This window comes from Diadema antillarum, unplaced genomic scaffold (assembly GCF_040938485.1).
Source record: "Diadema antillarum isolate AM-2024a unplaced genomic scaffold, OU_Dant_1.0 seq00000245_RagTag, whole genome shotgun sequence".
Lineage (NCBI taxonomy): Eukaryota > Metazoa > Echinodermata > Echinoidea > Diadematoida > Diadematidae > Diadema > Diadema antillarum.
In genome coordinates this window covers 14,988-40,472 of record NW_027271289.1, presented here as the reverse complement: position 1 = coordinate 40,472, position 25,485 = coordinate 14,988, and the positions used below count along the sequence as shown (strand labels likewise).

The window sequence follows — 25,485 nt, the reverse complement described above, 5'->3', positions numbered from 1 at the left end:
TTCCTTTCTCTCTCTCTCTCCATCTCTTATCCCATCCTATCTATCCATATCCTTTTCAATCTCTCCACATATCTATCTGATGACTTTTAATCTACTAATCCATTGTATTTCCTTCAGAGAACATATCTGTAAAATTTGGACACTTTCCAAACTGAAAGTTTCCCATCTCATTGTGTGACACCAATTTGAATTGAGCTGGAGAAAAACAAATTAATACTTTGCTCAAGTGGTTGCACATTCTGAGAGGGTTTCAGTGCTAAATGTGAGCTTTAATTGTTTGCAGTCAAGATTTTTGCCCGTGACAAATGAGTGGAATATGAAGAGAAATATGTCTCAACAAAATGGCTGAAGTACGCCATGTATTATATGAGCCAGTGGTGTCCTATCACGACAAGAACGGAGATAGCGCGCATAAAATACACCATGAGGATGCACAAGTAAATCAATGGGCGTAAACACACAGCAATATGGGTGTATGCGTGTATTGGGGATATGTCTGTCTGCCTTTCCGGATGTCACAACAAAATGTGTATGAAACATATCTTGACATATTGATGAGCAATGCTTGATAAGGGAGCTAACACAAGACACACAATGTACTGTGACTTACATATCAAAAGTTTCAGGAAGAAAAGAGTCAATAATCATAGCCTTGTTACAATCATTACAAACATCATGACAATCATACAAAGTACTATCATCGTATTTAAAGTCTACGCTATCAGAATTATGACTGAATAAAGATAAACAGGACTAAAAACAAAAGTCTCCTTTCCATGATCAAGAATCAAAATGCATTCTAACACGTTTCATTAACTCTTTATGGGCCTTGAGTGTCAATTACCCTACTGCATTTTATGCAATGTCCAATGACCCTGGCACATTTAGGTGGTTAACAGTGCATTGAATACTCAAAAAGCATCATGACAATGGACTAAAGAGGGAAGTATGACCCTTTCTATAAAATGCCATAAACTTTGCTGGTCCAAAACAGCAGTGTAAGTCTGCAATTTGTCCAAACACCATCCACATCTAGATACAAAGTAATGTAGTGTTCACCGATAAAAACAGTGTGGTGCAACGTGGGTAATCTGTTTTGAGAATCATTCATGTACTTCTGCTGATTTGAAGAAACAAAACACATAATGTATAAACAAGGTTTGCCAGAACAGGAACATATTTCATCCCATATCGACAACAATATGCAGATTGGTTTCAGTTCATACAAAGAGAGTGCAGTGCAAATTTTGTGCAGGTATAAACCATGACATTCTGTGCTTAAGCAAGTAGTTATTGTTTGTTTGTTTGGTTTTTTTTTTTGTGCTGTGCCACGAATAAAAGGAATCAAACTAAGGCTCTTCTAGAGATTAATATTATATGGACTTCTTAAAAAGTCTGTGCTTTGGCATTATGAATATTTTGGGTGACTATGAAGCAGCAAATCAAACAGCAAATAAATTAATTAAAGTTTTGGTCATGAAATCAAATCAATGTAATTCAGTGTCATTTCCCACAATACAATGCATTCGTACTTCCTGTAGCGGCTTGATGCAAAATAATCATCAAGTGGTGACTACATCGCGCTTCAGCTAAATCTTGGTGCAAGTCTAGGCCAGTCACCCATCCAAGCTTCATTCAACATAAACCCAAAACTCGTCTAGTGTTTCACACAAATACAATTTATGCTGAAAAGCAAAGTTTGCTCGGTGATACAAAATATCACTTCATCTTAGCTTGGCTTTGCTTTTCTCTCTCTCTTTCGTTGTTTTTTTTTTATAGTGTCTCACCTTGTTCACTCTCGTCAAACTGCACATCTTCATAGATACCGCCCTCAAGCATATCGACTTCGAGTGCGTCAAAGCGATGCGCTAGGTGCAGCGGCGAGGCCGTGTACTCATCTGAACGGTTGGTGGCTGGGGAGGCAGAAGAGGAGGATGAGGAGGTGGTGGAAAGGATGCGGAGAGAACGCAACAAAAATATAAAAAGAGATGATGGTGATGATGGTGACGACGTCGATGACTGATGAATTAGTACGTACAATTGTTGAAATAATTTACAGAAAACAACTCAAGGAGACAACATCGGCAGATAATCCACCAAACAATGAAAAAACAATGGAAAACAAAAATCAATTCGTGCACACGAGTTGTACAGTGAGTGCATAGTACTGCTTCAACAGCTACACATGAATATCCATCACACACCAACATCGTGAAGATAACACAACTGCCGATGGGTATACGGCACCTTAACACAGAGGTGGGGAAAACTACTTTCATTAACAGCATAACAATTTCAAGGCAAGTGAAAAAAAAATTATAAACAAAAATGAATCAATGCGAATGCTTCACTGTATGATGAAAGTTTAAATGAAATAAAGATTATCACAGCGATGCGGATGGACAAAACAAATCGGTTTATTGCACGAGTGAGAGATTAGTGTATGAGAAGAATGCACACAGGCGGATGAAGAAAGTATGGGGTATTAAAGCAAGAAGGCATATATCATGGACCACTCTAAATGAATGCATCTAGCGAGTGGGCACTAATGACCTGGAAATCAGATCATGGTCTAAAAGCACCTCCTTTTCGTCCTTCATACGGACTTAGAAAGAAAATACAACAGGGAACAAAAATATGACTGATCACTTTCGCCTTGGCATCCTATTCCACAATCATGTCTTGCGCCCAATTCCAGAATCCTTCCCTGTCACACATCGCAAATCTTCCTCGCCAGTACAGTAATCCCTTTCTAACTTGACATTCTACGAATGCACCGAAAAAAAAGGTTCCCGTCTTATATCATCAGTTTTTTTTAATATCATTTTTGACAGCACGCAGCAACGGTGCAAGAACTTGTCTTGTAATTTCCATATATGATTTCTGGGTAGATTTGCTGAACTCTTTCCGAAGATAAGGCATTATTATCACAAATATTGCAAACTTCACCACTCTCAAGTCTTTCTTTCTCTTCTCCTCTCTCTCTCTTATATATCTCCTTTCTCTGCACATAAACAAACATACAAACACACACACACACACACAACCCACACCCACATAGATATATGAATACATGTATACATAAACATATATAGGTATATTAATGTGTGTGTGTGTGTGTCTACCTGTATCATTCAATTTATCTCTTCATCTTTAGGCCATTTTACCTATCCTGTATGCATTTGTTTTTATTCTCTCAGCCATTTTCTTTCTTCATATTGATATTGCCTGTCTATATTTCTCTGTATATTTCTCTCACTTCTCTTTTCATTCTTTCCTTGCCCGATCCGTTCCTCGGCCTCTCGCTGTAACTCAACTCCGGGAGGAATTTAACATCTACTTTGCCTAAGTGCCCCTGGAGGACATGAGGAGTCTCATCTTTAGATTAAAACGGCAGCTTGAGATGCACACCATTTTCTCCCAATTTCTCTCCCTCTCTTTCTTTCTACCAATCTATCTACCTATCTCTTTCTCTCTCTCACTCTCTCCCTCTCCTAACATATCTATCTCTATTTTCTCTCTCTCTTTCTCTCTCTCTCTCTCTTGCTCCTTCTACCAATCAATGTCTCTTTCTTTTAATTTCTCTATCTCTCTCTCTATCAACCCATCTATGTATGTGTGTATCTATCTATCTATACCAGCCTATCTTTCTCTTTCTCTCTCTCTACTAATATATCTACTTTTCTTGTTTAATATATCAATCTCTCTCTTTTTCTCTATCTTTCTCTCTATCTCTCTCTCTATCTCTACTAACTTTTTCTTCTTTCTACTAATATATCTACTTCTCTCTTTTGTAATATATCTATCTCTTTTATTCTCTCCCTCCATCACTCTCTTGTATCTCTCTTGCTCTCTCTCTACCACTCTATCTATCTTTTTCATTTCCTCCATCTCTCTTTCTTTCTCTTTCTCTCCCCATCTCCTCATCTTTATATCCTCCCTTGCATTGACCGGCAGCCACTTCTCATCATTTCCATCCCTCTTGGAGCCAGCACCGTGATTCTCAAACATCCTCGGCAAACCGGCTATCTTTGGCCCCTTTTCTTTTCATCTTTTTCACATCCCTCTTCCATGCATGCAGTCTACTAAAGAGCATATATTTCATTCGTCTGTCCCTCGTCCAATGTGAAATGCTGTCATGAGAGCAATCACAGGTGTTGGGGAGATTGCTGGAAAACAGAATATTAATAATGAGCTCCTTCCTCTTCCAAAATGAAATGAAAGAAGATATCGAACTCAAACATAAGCAAGGTCTGGCAAACGTAAAAAAAACAGGTGGTATAAACATTTTTCAGAAGTTAGATTGTACACCCTTTCACTTTTCAAAAAAGACAAGAAAGATATGTATACAGACATACATTAAAAGCATCAATCCATCCATACATAAACCACAATGATGCTTTTCAATGTACACCATCTTAAGCAAGTTTTCAACTCTGCACATACTGACATTATGTTACTCACCCCGAAAGTTACCCCACATTAACTCGGCTTAGCTCTGTGATTTTTGAAAGCCTTCTTGCACCGAATCTACTGCATTCTGGAGATTATTCACATCATACTCACTCTGTGCACCCAACCTATTTCTCCATCATGGTCAAAAACATACCAGCAACAAGATCCAGTCGCTTGCAGCATCTCGGCAGGTGAAAACCACAGCGGACCACCGATCCGCAAGAAAGAAATGAAAATTAACCGACGGTTCCGCCGATAAACTAATCACGCCCGCCCTCCGCAGGGACCACGGAAACGAATCACTCGAGGGACCGCGGCACGAGATGTGCGTCAACATACATTTTCACGCCACATCAAACCTCAGACTATGTGGCGAATCCCCGCAAGCTTCCGGGCAGATAGATTCCCCGAGATTCGTGTGCCACGGCAGACAAACTCATTACATTTCAAAAAGCTGTGGCCAACAACAAGAGAAGAAAAAAATACATAAATAAAGATAATTGGGCTTGACAGTAGCAGTAATTTGCTGATTTAGCTCATCTCTGAAATGAATATCACTTTCTAATTTCAACAAAGGGGACGGACACAGAGATTAAGGACTTTATCCTAAAGCCTGGAAAAAGAGGCTAGTTTCCTGATGCCACCGGGAGAAATTCATAAAGACACAACATCGGCTGCACAAGACAATTCTGGTTAACAACAAAGAAGGGAATATATACAAAAATATTTGAAAGATTTCTCATTTCCAGAAATAAAAAGACTGTCAGCTTCATATTTTTCCAACTAATCATTTGTGAGGTAAAAGTGTATATTTTGTTGCACTTGGTTAGGTAAGATGAATTTCACATTTTTAATTCTTCAGAATCAAGACATTAATTACTGGAACATATGGCAAGCAAAAATACTTGCATGCTTTTATTTTTGCGCTAGTTTCAGGTTGCGTAAAATGTGTCAAAATTTCTACAATGTGAAAATTTCCACTTTTGCAGTATGTATTGATTTTGGCTTCTTTAGCTAGCAATAACGTTATTACATTCACACTAAATCAATTAAATAGCAGCAACAGAATATATTTAATCTGCAAATTCATTCTTATTAGCAGTAACTGGGAGCCATGAAAAATTGAAATATCTTTTAGATATACAGTATGGATGACAATGCATACAGCTCCTGACACCATTTGTAGTTTGATTTGCCAACATTAATGAAAGGATTGAGGATCTACATTATTTTCTTTAATCTTTCAACCAACACCCCTTACCAAGAAAACATGAGGAATCCAATTTGCTTTCAGAATTCCATTACATTGGCAATGCAGAAAGCCTCTGGTAACCACACATTCCTCTATCATCAACCTTTTGCATAGCTGTAAGTGGGCACTTTACATGGTGAATTAACGGTCTTCAGGCACGTCCTTGGATGACAAACTTTTGAAAGACGTGCTTTGTAATAAACACACATCGCATCAATCCATGATGTCATAGAGCACAGGCGCAATCAGGCCACTTGCAAATTGGCAATGCCAGGAGATGAGTGACAACGCAGTGACACAGGATCAAACAATCCTTTTCCCTTTCCAAGCCATCAATAATAGTCAGAAAGGAATATCTTTAAAAAGAAATGCAATTATATTGAATTTCTTTTTGACAACTGTGCAGCAATTATCGTCTCAAAATAAACTACGTAGACTCCATGATATCAATAATAAACTCTCTCTCGAAATCGGCAAAAAGCTTATCAAATTACAAACTTGTTCACTCCCATCTACTGTAAAGCAAGATATTTTCATGGCATGAAATCTTTGTGAATTAGAGCTGACGGCCTTTTTCGCGGCATGAAATTTTCGCAAATTGCCAATGGCATTCAATGCATACGGTGTAGACAAGAATTTTTGCATGCATTTGAATTTTGCATGTCTTGGCTCTCACAAAATGTGTGAAATGAAAAGTGCACATTAACATTTCTGGTTTTGCAGTCCCTTGTATATCATACAATGCAAGCTTTTTCACAGTGCAGAAGTAACCACTTTCAAACCACTATGCATTTATTTGGTTGCATTTCAATCCAATTCAGATTTATAGGTCTAGGGCAATTACCCCCTGGGCAATTACCCCAGACCCTTCCCCTGACCCTAACCCTAATCCTAAATCCAGAACCAAAACCTAACCCTAACCCCAAAGTCTAACCCTAAATCTAAGTTCCCTAACCTAATCTTTACTCTAACCTTATCACTAACCAGTATTTAGCTGGGAGGTAATTGCTCTGATACGCAGATTTATCACATTAAATAACCTTTACGAACAAAGAAAAACATTTCTCTAAAAAGAAATGCAACACACATGTATTTCATGGAACAATAAATACATTTAGTTCAAGGCATTTTAATCAATCCTGAACGTTTCCTCACCCACCCTCAAAGAGTGAGCGTCTGCCAAACAATAAATGCCCCATTTCTCTGTCCAAGGGAGTAAGTGGCAGTTCAGCCGAGTTGACTGAACTCCCGATTACCTTCGGACGTCCATCCCTGACTGAACATGGACACTTGAGGTGACTCAACTGGAAACCGCGACGACGTTAACCCTCCGATGAGCTCACGGTTATTTTTTGCCTCATCTTCTGTCAACGATTGGCGGAACGTGCCAACAAGCATTAAGAGATTTTTCGCATGCCAATGTTGGCAGGAAAAAAGGTAATGGTGTCTGATGCAAGTTTGTGCACAATGGAGGAAAGTTACAAATTTTACAGTAGGGGTTGAAACACATTGTAAGCCATGCACTGGGTATGTGTGTGTGAGTGTATATGTCATTAGGATAATTTTGAGTGTAGCAAAGGAAAAATCATACTAATACACCCTCAGGCAATGTTGGCAGAGCATAAAATTCCTTCCAAAGATATACATGCGAAAAAAAAAAATGTAAGGTATTTTCTAAAGATATTCAGTAACACAAAAATGTCAAATTTATGAATATCTAATTTGCCAGTCTTAAAGGCATAATTTACCATTTGCTGATGAATCAAAAACCCAGCATTAGTGCTTCAAAATAGTTCTAAAATGTGAGTTAGGGATAGAAACAGCCAATGTAAAACTTTGAACAAGTATAATCGATGTTAAGTATTGTTAAATATACAAATTGCGAACAATGGTTATAATAAAAAAAATCCAGACTAAACCCTCTACAGTTATGGTTTAAAGAGAAAAATAGTGATATCTCCTTATATTTTAGGCTTTATTGCAAAAATTTTACACGGCAGGATGTTTTGTGATACGGCTGACCTACACATATGCATCAAAAGTGCTATCTTGAACATTTTTTAAATCACTGCTCCCAGTGGTAAACAGGGCCTTTAAGCTTTCTTTATTCTTCAGATGAAGTATTTGATATTCTGATGTCAGGAAAAGGGCAGTATAATACAATTTTCCATTCTTTTACTAATACATGTACCAACAAAAATACCTCAACAACAACAATAAGCAACTACAGAAACAAACTGGTGGGAAAAAAAAATCAATACCACGTCAAAAAAAAAAAAGTGACACAATGATTGACAGGGAGAGAGACGAAGTCTATATTCCAATACAGAGGTGAACAGACAGTGGAGAGTGCACTTTTCCTTTTTCTATCCCCGAACCTGGAGGGGCGGAGGGGGACGTATCACATTGACGGCTGGAGGAAGCAATCATTTAAAAGGATCATTACTTGGTAAATAACCCCTTCCCCCCCCCCCTCCCACCCCCATCCTGCCACCCTGGGGAAATCCACGCAGCTGGTAGGCAGCCCATGAATAGTGCTGGTCAGGGGTTGAATTGAAGGAAGTCTACTATCTATTGCTCCAAAATCGTCCCCTCTAATTTTGTTTTCGCCTCCCTTTTTTTTTTCCTGTTCTTCTTTCAAATGAATATTTTTTCCATATTGACGAGATAACTGGCTGAGTTGGACCTCTTGGGAGTACAAAGTTCACAGCACAGCTATCTGTATGAAAATGTATGAGGAAAAAGCTACAGGGGTGAACTAACCAGAACTTTGACAAAAAAAGAATAAAAAGAAGAAGGCACGTTGTCCTATTTGAAGAATAAATCAATAACCAGGTTTGACCCATTTGATATTAAGTGGAACAGTCATTATTACCGAACTGGGCCAATCTGCATGCTCGATTTTGGGCGACAGGTTCACCTTGCAACGAGCGAGGGCTTCATGCTACATTCGCCGAAACATGGATGTTGGCGGAAACCTTCTACCGAGTGTTCAGCAAGCCAGTGACGTCAGTCTACGGCCGAACACATGTCAGCTCAATAAAAGACTGGTGATTGAAATGCTACCCAGTTGGTTGCCCACAAAAATCTAATTAATCAAGAAGGGTATACACAAATAAAAGATCCCAAACGAATCCAAAAAGGACACTTAGGACAAGATAAATGGACGAGCGAGTAATGCTAACAGGTAAATGGTCAAGTAATGAGGAGAAGGGGGAAAAGTGATTTATATTATTTACATTACAATGACACGAATGCATTTGGTCACTATCTTAACGACATCAATCTCTGGCAAGTTGCTATGGCAACCAGGCCTGCAGAGCGGAGCTTTTGTGTCTCAGACGGCCAGACCATATTGACCCTAATGAACTCTTGAGATGAACGCACCGGGCAGAACCTTAAAAGGTTTCTCCCACGACCAAAGCAGCATCTGCCACTGCAGTCACTCACAAACATAAATGGTCAGATGCAGATAATGTGAGGATAGGTACGCTGGATGAAAAGAAATATTTTTTCACTGCACTCGAAGCATCTTACTTTGGTGGTGTTGGCTAGTTGATTTTGATCAGCATGCTTTATTATCACTGTTTGATTTGATGCTATCATCAGCATCAATTATCATACGTGATAACCAAGGCTCGACATTAGTGGAGACTCAGAGAATCAGAGAATATTTTTCTTTCACTCTCAAGCACGGCTTTATAAATGGGGCGCCCCCTTCAATACAGCCGCAACTGAACTCTCCGTTCGAGATGGGGGGGGGGGGGGGGTTAGGTGAGATAATTCTCCAATGGAGGTATTCACCTGGTCTTATGGCATAATCCTTTATTCATGACCCATTTCCAAGAGGGGGGAAGAATAATTTAGGTCCAGTCCCAAGGATTGTATTACCTATTCATGACGACGACGGCGGTGTGCAGTTGGAGAGACAGGGTGCTATTTTTCTCTCCTTTTCTCTCTGCTGAGAAAGGTTAGGTCTTCCTACAGCAGGTGTGCACACACACGATCGGGACTGTTTTATTGGCACCTTGCATTAATAGCTTTGAAACATCCCTTCAGTCCGACATACTTGGTTTGAAGTAAGGTGTTCACACTATACACCATGGAAATTCATGCAATATGTCAGTCATGTATTTATAACCTCCAAACTCATGAACTTGTGTCCACATTAATTAGACCATTCTTATCATTCCATAAATTTACAAGGACATTAACCTTCCAAATTTTTAGGCATTTGACATTATTCAATTAAATAATTTACGTAACACTAATAACTAACTTTGCATCTGAAATGCAGAAACTTAACCAAAACTATTTTCTTGGATCTATTTCACTGTATACACTTACTAAATATTAGTAGAGCTTCTTTAGAGACAAGATTACCAAATTGTTTACACTGCTGGGGTCGGCTAAATTTTTTAGAGATTACCTATTCTCCAACCAAATAACTGTCAATTGGATGTTTATTTTGTTTTAATATATCTCACCTCACTTTTCTAACCATCACCTCAATTTTCTAACCACTTTTAATGGGGCCAGTACTTTCATGTGCCATGTTGACCTGCTTACAACAATATCAAAGCCAGTATGGTAGATTGATATGATCATTTGTCAGTGGCACTGTAATAACCATCTTTCAGCATAACACAAAAGAACATTCTTTTGCCGCCGCATAAACTGCAAGCTAAACTTTGCGAGGAGTTTCTACTTCCAGATAAAGTTACTTGTAACTTTCTAATCCTTCTGCAGATCATAGTATATCAATTAATTAATTTATTTATTTATTTTTTATTTTTTTATTTTTTTTTATATTTCATTTATTTATGTTTTATTTTTTTATTTTATTTTATTTTTTATTTATTTATTTTTTTTTTTATTTATTTATTTTTTTTTATTTTTTATTTTTTATTTTTTTTTTTTTTGGGGGGGGGGGTTTACTTACCAGTATCTTTGAGGATGGGGGAGGTGGGGATGGGGGGAGGTGGGGATGGGGGGTGGTGGGGGTGGTGGTATGGGGTGGGGCGAATTGAGGGAGTTGAAGCCAAAAAGGTGTTAGATAGATCAGGCCAGTATATGTAATGTCCTATTTAGGTCTTGATGGGGCCTTGTGGCTGCACTTAAATGACATTCTGTTAATCACTCTAAGGTGAATGTCCTACAAGGGGGAACCCCCCTGCTGAACTGAGCAGTCTACATTCTCCCTCTCTATCCTCTCCCCCCCCCCCCCCCTCGTTTCTTTCTCTCTATTCCTACCCCTAATTTGCTTGCTTCCCTCATCTTCTGGTACTCATCATCATCTAAACTCTATCATCTTTTTCTCAATCCCGCTCTACCTCCAATATGTTTCTACTCTGCTTAACGAGCTTGTTTAACTGCAGCTTGTTAACTCCTCTCTTTACATGAAGAGTTTGATTGCAAAAAAGAGATAACTCCATTCTTGTTAATTATAGACATTTGTGATAACAGCTGGTAGAAAACAAAGAATATAATAAGAAATTATGGAACATTTCTAATCATAACCTCATTAATTAAGAATGTATCATGTACCGAAGAAGTGAGTTGTCACTGGAAAGGTTTCATTTTGCTCTATCTGATGATGGACTTATTTTAAGATGTTTAAAAATGGTGATTGGACCCTTTTTGCTATCAAACTCTTCATTTCTCTTCATTCTCTCTCTCTTTCTCTCTCTCTCTCTCTCTTTCTCTCTGCCTTTCTCTCACTCTCTCTTCCTTTCTCATTTTATCTCTGTTTCATATCCCTGCTTTACGGGGATGGTATAGTTTTGGTTGACATGGTGTTTCAGGTTTCCTTTTTTTTTCCCTTTTTTTTTGTTTTGTTAGATAATGATAAACCTCTTATGAAGTGTGAAAGAGCATACGATTCTATTAAAGAGGAATTCAAAGTTTATTTGATGAAAATTGGTTTTGAAATGGCCGAGATATCCAAAAAACAAAGAGGTTCTAAAAACAGGTTGGATCCACCTGTTTTTAGGACCACTTTGTTGCACTTTGTTTTTTGATATCTCAGCCATTTCAAAAGTGATTTTCATCAAATAAACTTTGAATTTCTTTTAGAATTGTATACTCTTTCATATTTCATAAAGGAGGTTTCTATTTATCTCACACAAAAAAATCTGAACCCCAATCTCAGCCAAAACTATATACCATCTCTTTGAAGTGCTTACACAGCATCAATGGAGTATCATCACCATCCTCCCACCAAGACCACATTCCTCTCCCCCTTCCCCCTCCCTCTCTTCATCCTTGGTAGCAGCCCATGATGGACTACGGTGCTCGGGCCAACATGTCAATTTACACAACCACTGAGATGGGGGAGATTTGAGGAGGATGCCAGGGTGCTCCGCCCGATCCCGTTTCACCCACCCCGCCCCTCGGCCGCAGCCACAGAATGAGTGAGGCAAGCCTACATTAACCTCAGCAATCAATCCTTTTCTCTTTTTTTTTTGGGGGGGGGGGGGAGGGGGAGCACAGTTTGGGATCTCTCTCTTCTTTTTTACCCATCTTCCTCTTTGGTGTTGACAGAGGAAGATAGGAAGAGAATGATAAAGAGACAGGGAAGGGGGGGGGGGAAGAAGTGGGACAGTTTGTTACAAAATGATCTTGGGTCAAACCTCACATTCACCTTCATTGCAATTTGTCATGTTTCCTCCCTTTCTTAAAGTTCTAGTGACACATGCACGAGCAAGAAAGTGATTTCATAATAAAGCCAACTTGAATGAAAAGAGGCAGTAAATTCACAGGTTTGTTGAAACATCAACCCATTGAAGACTAATGTGAAAGTGGATAATTTTGCATGAGTAATTTTTCGCCCTCATCCGGGTAAGAGGAGTTGTGCATGTTTCTAATTCCACGGAATAAGACTTCTACTGCTGAAACATATGGCAAGCAAAATTACTTGCATGCTCTTATTTTTGCACTAGTTTCTGGTTGTGCATAATGCACAAAAATCTCAACACCGCGAAAATTTCCACTTTTACAGTAGTCCAGAGTATACTCGGGCTTGTGTCTATGGAAAATGCTTGTTACAGCAAAATCAGTCCATCCTCAATGGGTTAATACAAAGAATGAACAAATATATATATTAAAAATGATTATGATAGGAACTGCAGTAGCACTTATAAAGGATGAAAACACAGCAAAATAGTAAATGAGATACATACTGCAAAATTACTGCGGCAGCTTTTAAATACTGACGCATGGATGTTAACAAGGGCAAAGCTGTTAACAATATGTTCTGTAGTGACATAACATTCTCATCATGTCATTGGTATCCTAAAAGAGATCCCCTCCTACTTCCATCCTATCCGATAAAGCTCTCACATCCGACACAAAATCACATCAACTAAATAAAAATACCCCATGACGTATTCATTATTTCAAGATTTGGCATTCCAGGGGTGCAGGTAATTAAGTCCAAAGCAGACATATATACTGAAATCAAAAGTCAATTACAAAACAGTTTACATGAATTCGGCCTTGGAAGTACGTTTTAACAAATCAAAGCAGTAAAATTACCACCGCATCTTGTTTAAACGCTCGCAATCACGCACCAGACCATGCAACAGACAAGCAGCTTTAAAGTGATGACGTACAGATTCGTCCGGAATAGAATTATCCACTAAATGACTGAAAGCCGATACACTGATGCCATGGTATTTATCAGCTAACAAATTTCATTTTACGTCAGAGGAATTGGTGCTGATTTGCAAAAAAAAAAACAACAACAACAACAATTAAATGAAATAGCATGCAATCTGTTTTCTAGTAAACGTGGTAATAGTGCATCTATGTAGAATAACAGACATTGATGCACTGACTTGGTTGAATGGACTGAATTATATTCATATACAACAGCACCAAGGGTGGGGGGAGGGGATTTGGAGGGGGCAGGGTGATGTACTGCAGTTTCATATCAGTGAAATTGGAAACTGACCTACAATATATATGGGTCCAACTGCTATTAGCTTGATGAATGATAAGTTTTCTGAAATTGAAGTGAACGCTCATCTCATCACTGATCCAGAGCAAATGGGGGGCGGGGGCACAATTATCGCAATAAAATTTGTCTGCAGTTCGCTGCATCTCCAATATAAAAATCAAATTACACTTTACTACACATTCGCAGTGAAGAAATAATAAAAAGAATGAGAAATGAAACACATGATAAATTAGACCTTTTAAAGTGGGAATAGGCAGACAAATGATAGGTGATTAGGATGGGATATATGAGAGTCTGTGTTAAACACAAATTTGTAAAAATGATTCAATGTACAAACTGAGGGTTTTTTTCACATAGATGACAAATAGAATTGAGGAAAATTTTCAACTGACACATTTGCACACACAGGCAGACAACATATTATGATGATTTGAGAGCACTAATGTTAAGTTTTACTGCCTAATGGCAGAAGATGTCAAAACTGTGTAGTGCAAATGAAAGGGATCAAGAGAGCAATGTACGACTGTATACACAAGTCAAGGAATGCATATTAAGTGACTCGCAGGGAATGAAAGCTGTGAATGAAAGGCAAGATGCAGTGCATGAAACGATGAATAAGTAATGTTGATACAGAACAATCAATGTTATGACTGTCGAGTCAAATACTCACCTTGCGATACAATCTGTCCACAGGTTAAAACGAGACTCTGACGTATAATATTACACGCATACGTACAATGCGATGATGTGAATGGTGGTCAAAGATATACAGAAAGATGGAGAGGGGGGAAAGAATCCGTGAGGAGCCAGAGAATGTGATCTAGCGACCAATCGGACGCCATGAGCAGAGCGTGATGTCACATGGACACACAGTGAATGGTGATAGACAATTTGCCCCGATGATCTTCCAACTTTTGTGGATAGCCATCAAAGTTTGTGGGTAGAATGTGGCGTGTGATTCGTGTGAGTAAATACGACAGACTTTTGGTGATAGTGATTTCTAGTTTTAGTACCCTACGTATTTCTATGAGTGCACCTGAACACGCAAACCCATCACGTTCCTTTGCTTAACTCTGTAATTACTGTACACAACCCGGTGTACATGATGAAAATGGCTTTTTCATGGTGTGATCCTAAAGGGGATTAAATTGAAATCCCTCACAATTTCTACCTACCATATTCAGGCTCAAAGGCGAATAGTGACAGCACTCAGTGTAATTCTCTTATTCCATGAAACTGTCTTTATCCTCAGTAATATTTTCTTCAGAGAAGCAGGTTCTGTTAATCTCTACAAAATCATGCAAAAAAAAATTCTTAAGTTCTGTACATGATCTTGATGGTAATTTCATCAGAGCTACTTGAATGGTGCATTTTCAAGGTACTACATGGGTTTCCACATCTTTTCATCAGAAAATATCACAGGATAATCCCTCAAATTGGCTAATGTTAAAAGAGGGGAGCGAGCTCTGCAAGTTTCCATCATTCTTAGAAAAAGAAAGGAGTTTATGTTTTTCAGCCATCCAATAAGTCGTCGCAAGTCCATTCTTAAATCATTTCACTAAAATCTGGCTGTCATGGCTTTCCTCATTAACGAAAACATTCTTTAGAATGACTGCAAGTTCTTGAAATAATGGCCGGACAACAGTTTCAAAACTTATAGACTCCCACGTGGTATCAAGCATTTTGTGATCACAGTTTCAAAACATCCAATTTGGAGTGCTGCCAAAATGTGAAATAGTTCATCTGAAGTCACAACTGCTTCTTCTCAAGTATCCGTGGCATTCTTTCATTGCTCATTTTGGTAAGTGACCAGGCCGTGAGGCCGTGGGCGTTACGAGAAACTAAGAACTTGCTAGCGTGTCACACTATCTCGCGGTACAGCGCGTGTCACCGCCGAAACCTCATTCAAAACCTTTCCAAGCTGTGGCATACCTTGTCGCCGGCAAATGCTCAAAATCAATCAGATGCAATTTTTCACTTCGCACCTGCAAAGTCAAGAATGTGCATGTCAGTGAGGAATTTCCGTCACTGTACCTGCGATGTAAACCTATACATCTTGAGGTTTTGAGTCTCAATGCCGAGACTCGTAAGCAATTGATGGCCCGAAGGCTAACATCTACTGCAGTTATTTTCGGACAGATCTCACAAACACCTAGTGGTCAGCGACCTGTGCGGCTTGCCAATATTTTGCTGGAAAATCCTCTGCCTAACTCCCAAAACTTAACGGGTTTCATGCCTCAGATTATTCAAATCCTTGTTCCAATATATTGAAAAAAGGGGAGAATCTGTCTATTAGATTTCCTCATCTACTTCAAAACTGAATTAAACTTGTTCCTTCTGCAAGTTCTTTATGTTGATGTCAAATATTTGTGACATCTAAGGGTATGGCCTCCTACAAGAAGTGTTGTACAAGCCCTTGGTAATATCTCAGCTCGAACCAAATACAGCATTAATAAAAATATATATGTTCGTTATTTTTCACTTTCTTAAAATATCTTAAATCTTTTTCTAGTATTATCTAAACAGAAAGATAATGCTACAGGATAGATATAGTGTCCCATCTTTTATTACGACCTCTTTGTTTTTGGATATCTCAGCCATTTCAAATCAATTTTCATCAGATAAACTTTGCATTCCTCCTAGAATTGTATGCTCTTTAATATCTTATAAGAGGTTTTTCATTATCTCACAAAAATGTTGGAAAACTGAAACCCCATCTCAAACAAAACTATACCACTCCTTTAAAGCTTGTGTCTTGTTTTAGTTACAAAGGATTGGGTGTCATTCATATGACCCACTGATGTCTACAGTGGTGGTAATAAAATACAAATATAGAAAAGAAACAGATCAGGGCATCAAGTATTCAATGCATGAATTTATATCAAGCCCCCTACCAAACAGTGGACGAGTTTCTGACTCAATTTTTGTGTGCGTAGGGACAAGATTTAATCCTCTTGTGGTACTAAATATCTGGCAACAAAATAATTTGAAGGAAAAAAAAATCTAGGTTAGGCCATCTAGTTCAACCTCAAGTGGATTACTCAAATAATCGCTTTACCCGTTCATTCAGCTGGGTTAGAATGCATATTAGATACAAATGCTTGTTAGATGCACTAAGGAGCGTTAAATGTGAACTTTCCTTTGAAAAGTGGTGATAGACAGTGGCAAATAGCATCTGCACAGTGTTATCAAGAATGAGTGAGATATGAATTACGAGAGAAAGAGAGGGAAACCGGGCAGTAAGGGAATGGAACAAGGACTAATGGAGATAGTACGTGAAAGAGAGGTGACAGAATCTAGGACAGTAATGTTAGAAACACAGTCCTTTTTTTTAAAGTGATTTTTTAATGCTTTCATCTTTCACAAGCAACAAGCCAGTCGTATGCACAAGCAACAAATTGCAGTTCCCATAGCATTGTGGGTGGGTTTTCTTATTTCCCTTGGCAGCAAGATGCATAATTTTTGCCTGGTTTTTGATGGGTTGTGCATGCCATTGTGGTACAGAAACGGAAGGTGCATTTCAAATTTCGTCACAGAGGGTGCAGTTTCATACCTTTATAGTTTGTATACGTGTGTGTGTCTGCGTGTGTGATTTTGGTGGGTTTTCTTTTTTGAAATTTGATGCCATTTTATGATTTTGCCGACAAGATGCTCATGCCCTGAGTCTAACCTTGATAGATCTCATTCTCTGTCCACTCGGTGTATTCATTTCCATCCTCGTCCATTTGCAGCTCACCTCCCACGGACGAGCCGAGGATCGGCTCCCGGGCCCGCGTCTTGAACGACGCCCGCGGTATCGTCGCCCGCCCGGCAATCTGGGAGGGGCTCCCGACCAGGGCCTGGCCCGGGTTCTTTGCGTAGCTGCTGGCGTAGGGCCCCATGGTGCCCCGGGTGGTGCCCAGGGGGAGCGAGGTGGGGACGGGGCGGGAACCCAGCATGTCGCTCTGGTTGAGTTTGTCGATGAGGCTGGTGACGCGGGATGACCCAAGGTCGTCGCCCTCCGGCCGGTCCGGCGAGGTCTCGCTCTGCATGCTCTGGGCGCTGTGGTTGCTGTGGATACTCTGTGCGTCGGCAGCGCTGGAAGCTGATTGGCTGTTGACGCTGGCCACATCGGCCATGCTCACCGCCGACTGACTGTACTCGTCAATGTCTTCGTTTTCGTTGCGTTCTGGCCAAGTGGACTGCCAGCCATGCTCACGCACTGGACTCGAGTCATGATGGAACGTCGTGGTCTCATACGTGCTGGGCTCTGGCAGCTCGGATTGGATGAGCTCGGTGTAATTTGATTGGTCAAGCTCGGGAATCATGGAATACTGCTCCTCATTTTCTGCTTCATTCTGCAGGGACAATAAATTACATCACATCACGTATGATGAACACAACAGTTAAAAGGTGAATTCTGGACCAGTTCAAAGTTAGTCTGAAAACAATGAGTAAAATTTTTCAAATGCAATAGTGAAATTTTGATAAAAATCTGATAATAATTTTGAAAGATATGAAATTGGAAAATTTTTAAAAGTTTTTTAAAAGGCAATATGAATATGCAAATAACTAGTTGACGATGTCATCGCCTCACAACTTGCCATATAATTTGCACATAAAATCTTGAGATAGGGGCTTCTACTGACCACTCATCTACACTCAGGCTTTCTTACCTCATTTGGCAGCAAGATCTCGTAGGTGACCTCGCGCGACTGGTCGCTGCTCGGGGTCGTGGTCGTGTTCGAATCGCTCGGCGAGTCCAGTATGACCGGTTTATCCTCGTCCGCGTGCGTGTTATCCATGGCATCACTCATGGTCTCTTGACCAAACCTCTCCTAAAAAAAAAATGGCCGACTGATTTCCTGCCGTGTTTGTCGTCGTAAAAGATATTCTCCAAGAAGTCTCAGTTGAAATACTGATGCATGTTACAGATCAAAGTTTGATGGCTCTTCAGCAGCTGTCAAAGATATATGTACCTTTTTTTCGCCGAGAGTCAATCTTCGAGGAATTACTTCTCAAAGCATTCATCTCAGAGATATAAAAGCACTCAGGTCCAAATTACATCTAGAGCAAACACTGAAAGAGTTTTTCTCACTCGACGAAGGCAAAGTCCACTCCAGTCCACCTCAAGACAAGCTCGCTCACCATCCTCCACCTTAAGCCATTGATGATCCTGTTGTCATGGCGATCCTCCTAAGATGCGGACGTGCAATCTTCCAGAAAATCCCCCAACCGCTGTTGTTCTTCCAAGACTGCCTTGGGTACACAAAGAAAAAAAAAAGTGATGTTAAAAATCATCAGAAAAAGATTTCCAGTTACTTCTTCCCCATTGTTTACTTTCCCCTAAGTGTGACACAAGAAAAAAAAAACTCACTCAAATCAATTTTCATGATCATAATCTCTTTGTTGATTTTGTGTCACCTCTTTCCTCGCGTGTTGCATCCCCCGCCTCATTACGCATCTTGAATGATCAATGTGACCCCGATTTTCTTTTCCCACCCGAGATGGAGTCTTGCCCCGGGGGCTGCAAACTTAGGAGGAATGATGGCTGCTAGTAATTGGTCATCTAGTATTCAATCAAACTCTCCATCACATATGCCTGAAAATGATCCTTATTTCACAGAGTGTAGATGTATCAATGACACACTCACACTTATTTTCCTGCACGTTTCATAATTACTGACATATTTCCTTCGGTCCATTTCATCCTCATCAGAGACCATTTAAAACAGATATGTCAATCATAAAAACACAGAGATATGTAGTCCGAATATATATGCCACACAAATTTCAGAACATTTAACTAAACACACAAGAAAACTTATCTACAGTATACACACTCCTACCTCGACTTCACTCATTTGGCCATCATACTCAAAACTTGTTGACTATCTAAACTGCAAACCATTAAGGGCCTACACACTATATGCTTCAGAGTATTAAACAATTCTCCCCAACTTACTACATCACATAATTTGACAGGAAATGTGGGTATTTACTGCGTACAGACACCTGATATTAAACAATTACAAATAAACTCAAGAATTTTTTGTCAATTTCACGCAATATACTTTTATAACCTGTTGAGGACGAGTCCCGAGTACATACTTGTGCAGGTGTCTATGAGAAATGCGTGTTGTAGCAAAATCAGCCCATCCTCAATGGGATAATGGATGCTTCTGTCATAACTTTGAAAACATGCAACATGAAAATGTTGTTGCATGATTATGCTTGACCTTTTCATGTGTGGTAGCATGATATGCTCCTTCCCAAAGGTCAATCATCCACTCACAATCCCTCTCCCCCTCCCCCCACTCTCTCTCTCTCTCTGCCTTTATTCAATATGATTGGCAGTCACCTTCACGTCCATGATTCGTTCACACCACCACAAAAGGCATTGAATCAATCTACATGTATTTTTCCATCAATCTATCTCTCTCTACCTATCTATCTATCTCTAACTCTCTGTGTATATATGTATCTATCTATCTATGTATCTATCTTTCTATCTCTAACTATCACCTCTCTCTCTACCTACATTATCTATCTATATCTCTATCTATCTCTACCTACCTACCTACCTATCTATCTATCTATCTATCTATCTATCTATCTATCTATCTATCTACCTATCTATCTATCTCTATCTATCTATCCATCTCTTCATTTTCTTTCATTCTTTCATTTTTCTCTCTCTCTATGTCAAGGCTCACAAGAATTAAGAAGGTATGTGCAAGAACCATTCAATAAATCAACGTATGGTATGTGCAAGAACCGCTCGATGAATCAATGTACCTCATCGCGAGTCAATGTGGAAAGGGGAAAAGGTTGGGGGGGAGGAATAGAAGACTACCCTTACTCCCCCCCCCCCCCCCCACACACACACACATCAGTCGTGCTTTCTTGGACTGATTCTTAAGCTCCACCGCTGGACCTGAATGAATAATATTTGCCCAAATTTAGAGAAAGTCTCTGCTCTAACCTTCTTCTCCTATTCATCCCCCCCCACCACCTCCTCCACCAACTCCCATACACGAGCTTTTCCTCAGGCAATTTGAATTAATCAATACTGCCCCCTTCTTTCTTAGTCTTGTTTGCTCCCTTCCGTGATAAGAGAGAAAGATGAGTGGAAACTAGAGATTTTCACTGATCAATAGCGCCAAGAAACAGGGGGCAAACGAGAGACGTATGGGGGGAGAAGAATCCATATTTGCCAGATCAATAGCCGTATTTGCTCGCGCGGGATTAGGTTTCCGTCACGCCAAGATGATTGAGTTCAGTCGCCATGGCAACACAACTGAGTAATTATCTGAATGGCGTTCGAAAACTGCGCAGGTCAAGAAGTCAGATTGATATTTCGTTTCAAAAAGCAGAGATGCCGTCCCAGATTTCTACTTCTGCCAATATAGCAACCCAAGGAGGAGGAATGGGCCAGGAAGACAAACAAGAAGAGATCTTTCAGACTTCTAGTGTCATTTTTACCTCAGCACAAGAAGAACTTGGGACATTCACAGTGGAATGTGCACATTCATGTAAAAAAAGTGAAAGAAGTCAATCTTACTGCAACATGCTTGACATCATTTCATGACAATGCGAACGTCACCGTACGATGACGGTGTAGTGGAACCAGAAAATTTCTACAAGGCATCAATGAGGGTTATGCATATTGTTTTGTAGATCAAAGGGCAAAAATTACTGTTGCTCTGTTGACAAGGATATGGGATGCATGACCACTCGAACTGTAGTCCCACCTATGTACATCTGTGTGACCATATGTCTTCGCATGAGAGATACATCTACAGTAATATCATGACTACGCAAGAACAACCACACAGGGATTAATGTTATATTAGATTTCCTCAAAAGATCTCAAGTTATGGTCACATATTCCTCGTGACATGTGACCACCTGGCTCAAAACCCGCAAAAAGTGGTCCAAAACGAATATTTACTCTCTATATAGCTTGAAAGAGTACTTTCTAAGCTTTTAAATGATACATAACTTGTTCACATCTTACCATCCTAACCCATTCAAAAAGTGATTGAAATAAGAGTAAGTTAGGAGGTGCAGTTTCATATAAAAGGGAGAAAAAAAAAGGATTTCAAGATTTAGGTCACTTGGGTGTGCTGTGCACATATACCTATGAAAATCACAGTGAAAGAAGTGCTTGTCAAAAAAAAATCATATATATGGTCTAGAAAACCACTTACCACTCATATCTCAAGTTTGGTTCTGTTTTAAAGGGAAAGCAAACCCAAAGAGCAATGTGGATTGAGTAAAAGCAGCAACATTAGTAGAACATATCAGTGAAAGTTTGAGGAAAATCGGACAATCGATGCAAAAGTTATGAATTTTTAAAATTTTGGTGTTGGAACCGCTGGATGAGGAGACTAGTAGAGGTTATGACGTTTGAGTGGACAACAATACAAAGAAAATATAAAGAAAATTTAAAAAAAATTCACTTTTCTAGCATTATGAAAGAGCACTTGACAAATCGCTTTCAGAAAGCAGGGGGAATAATTGCTACCCTTAACATATGTCAGTATCAAGTTGGTGGAATTTGTAATTTTCATGAAAAATGAATTTTTGTGGATTTTTCTTTATACTTTCTTTATAGTGCTGTCCACTCATACGTCATAACTTCTAGTAGTCTCCTCATCCAGCCGTTCCAACACCAAAACTTTAAAAATTCGTAACTATTGCATCGATTGTCCGATTTTCCTCAAACTTTCACTGATATATTCTACTAATTTTGCTGCTTTTACTCAATCCACATTGCTCTTTGGGTTTGCTTTCCCTTTAAGCTGCAAAATTTTGACAACATGTAGAGATGAGATTACTCTCCCAGGTAAGACAAACTTGAAATATTTGAGTCCAAATGACTACTAGTATTTTGGTCCAATACCGAGAATTCTAATATGCAACTTTTGAGGGTTTTGAGCCAGGCAGTCACAAAATGTGCAGTGTTCAATCAATCAAGATGATATGTTCATATCAGTTGATACATCAAGACTGTTATCCCACAATGTATGGTTCAATTTGTTCCCTTTTTGATTTGCCAAAAGTTTGTCCCCCTCCCCCCCCCCCCCCAAGTTGAGAGCCCACATATCAGATAGTGAATAAAAAGCAGAAGTCAATGTATGAATGGCACACAAACATAATTATTTCACCAATAGACTACTCGGGCCAAGTTTTCAACTACGAAGCAATTAGTCACTCTATGTATTTAATTTTCATTTATTTATTCTTCTTTATTCATTTTCTTTTTGCTCTACACCAACCTTGCTGTTTTACTTACAGGAAGAAGTGAGTGTACATTGGCTTTGTATGATGGACTTCCCTTTAAAAAGAAGCACTCATTTTCTTTCCAGTATGCAGGGAGGTATATATGCTATGTGGGTGCAGGGTGTTATTTTACGCTTCGCACATGTCTGCCTTTATTACTTCAATTATACGTGAAATGGGGGATCCCAAACTCCCAGAGCACTCTGAATAAGTAAAAGCGATCAAATTCAAGATCCCAAATTACAGGGAGCAGAGTCTGCGGTATGCCATTTCTCTCCCTCCATCCTTTTTTCTTCCTCTTGCACTCCTTCTCTCTATCTCTTTCTATTTCTTCCGCTATCTCTTGCTTTATTCACAATTATTTTGCTTTTAATTATCAAACTGTCTATCCGTCTCTTTTGCCTATCTTTGTTTCTCTCTGAACACTTTTCTTATTCCTCTTGCTAACCATCTCTCCTCCCCCTCTCTTTCCTTCTTCTCTCGGTCTTGCTTTATCACTGTGCTGTCTCTCCCTTTCATCTCTTGCTTCATCCATCTTTTTCTTATCTCTCTTTTAATTTATTAACAAATATCTATATCATCCCTATCTGTGATTCCCTTCCCCCTCTTGCATCATCTCTTATTCTTTCTTTCTCTTTCTTTATCTATTTTCTGCTTTAGTCCAAAAAAAAAAAAACCCTTGCTTTATCCCTCTCCGTCTCTGCCCTTCCATCTCATCCCTATCTCTGTTTCTTTATCTCTCTCTTGCTCTGGTAACAAATATCTTGTATTATTCCCAACTATCAATCTCTCCCCTGCATCTCTTGTTTCATCCCTTTCTATTTTTTTTTTAAATCTCTCTCTCCTTTTATTCAAAAATATCTTGTGTATCCCCCCTCCCATCTCTCCCCTTCATATCTCACTTCATCTCTTTTTCTCTTTCTTCTTTGTCTATCTCTTGCTTTATTCCAAAATATCTTCTTTTATCTACCTCTACCTCTCTCCTTCATCTCTCACTTCATCTGTTTCTGTTTCTTTATCTATCTCTTCCTTTATTCCAAACTATCTTCCTTTATCTACCTCTACCTCTCTCCTTCATCTCTAACTTCATCTATTTCTCTGTTTCTTTCTTTATCTATCTCTTCCTTTATTCCAAAATATCTTCCTTTATCTACCTCTATCTCTCTCCTTCATCTCTAACTTCATCTATTTCTCTGTTTCTTTCTTTATCTATCTCTTGCTTTATTTGAAATATCTTCCTTTTTCTACCTCTACCTCTCTCCTTCATCTCTCACTTTATCTGTTTCTGTTTCTTTATCTATCTCTTCCTTTATTCCAAAATATCTTCCTTTATCTACCTCTACCTCTCTCCTTCATCTCTCACTTAATCTATTTCTGTTTCTTTCTTTATCTATCTCTTGCTTTTTTTCAAATATCTTCCTTTATCTACCTCTACCTCTCTCCTTCATCTCTCACTTCATCTATTTCTCTGTTCCTTTCTTTATCTATCTCTTGCTTTATTTCAAATATCTTCTTTGTCTACCTCTACTTCTCTTCTTCATCTCTCACTTTATCTATTTCTCTGTTTCTTTCTTTATCTCTCTTGCTTTATTCCAGAATATCTTCCTTTATCTACCTCTACCTCTCTCCTTCATCTCTCACTTCATCTATTTCTCTGTTTCTTTCTTTATCTCTCTTGCTTCATTCCAAAATATCTTGCATATCATCCCTCTCTCTCTGTCTCTCCCCCACATCTCTACCTTTATCTCCTTCTCTTGCTTTCTTCCAAAATCTCTTTCTTCATCCCTCTCTCTCTCTCTCTCTCTCTCTCTCTCTCTCCCCTTCCCTCTCTCTCATTTTATCCCCACCCACCCCTTTCTCCCAAACCATCTTACCTGTATTATATTTCTCTTGGCTCTCTGCCTTCGCCCGTCCCTCGTCTCCTAGCGAGCGGTAAGTGGGCAACGTCCTGGCGGATGGTAGTCAAACCCGGACGACCGACGGCGGTAGATGCTTTTAACCTTTTATGAGCTCAGCGGGGGTAGCAACATTGGAGCTGTGATGGAAAAGAATGACAGGAAGACACGGTATTACATACAATGTATCTATGTCTCTACATAGCTAAATATGATACAACAAATTGAAGTAAAGTTTGCAGAGAGCAGCCCGGAATGTTAATCAATCTCCCATCCTTCATAATTAAGAGATGTTTCTTACAGTAGAAACTTGTGGTTGAAGAAAGAGCCTTCTTTCTAAAAAATTAAAAAAAGGAATGTTCCTATTAGTTAGGAACTGTTGACAAGTATGCATACTACAATTATGCACTCATACCACACAGAAGTGTATGAATACACAAAAAAAAAACCAAATCTGTGACCTCAGAAGAAAATTAATCCTGAAATTTTTCTGATCGTCTGTTACGTACAATGTACAAGTGCCAAGGTTTGCCAGAAACACAGGATCAAATATTCATCATAACCTTCCATCTTTCACCATTCTAGGAAGTATAGTTTCACTATAATCCACCCCCCCCCCCCCTCCCCCCATGACTGTAGCTGGAAATCACTTCATA

At 39.2% G+C, this 25,485-nt stretch overlaps 1 protein-coding gene across 1 annotated transcript in view; it reads right to left on the bottom strand.

Moving 5' to 3' along the window:
* Nucleotides 1-24,963, bottom strand: part of LOC139729550 (rho guanine nucleotide exchange factor 10-like) — a 107,966-nt gene extending 83,003 nt beyond the window's left edge. Inside the window, exons 1-4 of the mRNA XM_071640474.1 lie at nucleotides 24,809-24,963; nucleotides 18,323-18,905; nucleotides 17,338-18,004; nucleotides 1,788-1,913 (exon numbers count right to left, since the gene is read on the bottom strand). Of these exons, the coding sequence (XP_071496575.1) occupies nucleotides 1,788-1,913; nucleotides 17,338-18,004; nucleotides 18,323-18,463 (934 nt within the window). The 5' untranslated portion in view covers nucleotides 18,464-18,905; nucleotides 24,809-24,963. The remainder of the gene's footprint in view (nucleotides 1-1,787; nucleotides 1,914-17,337; nucleotides 18,005-18,322; nucleotides 18,906-24,808) is intronic.
* Between the last annotated feature and the right edge of the window lie 522 nt (nucleotides 24,964-25,485).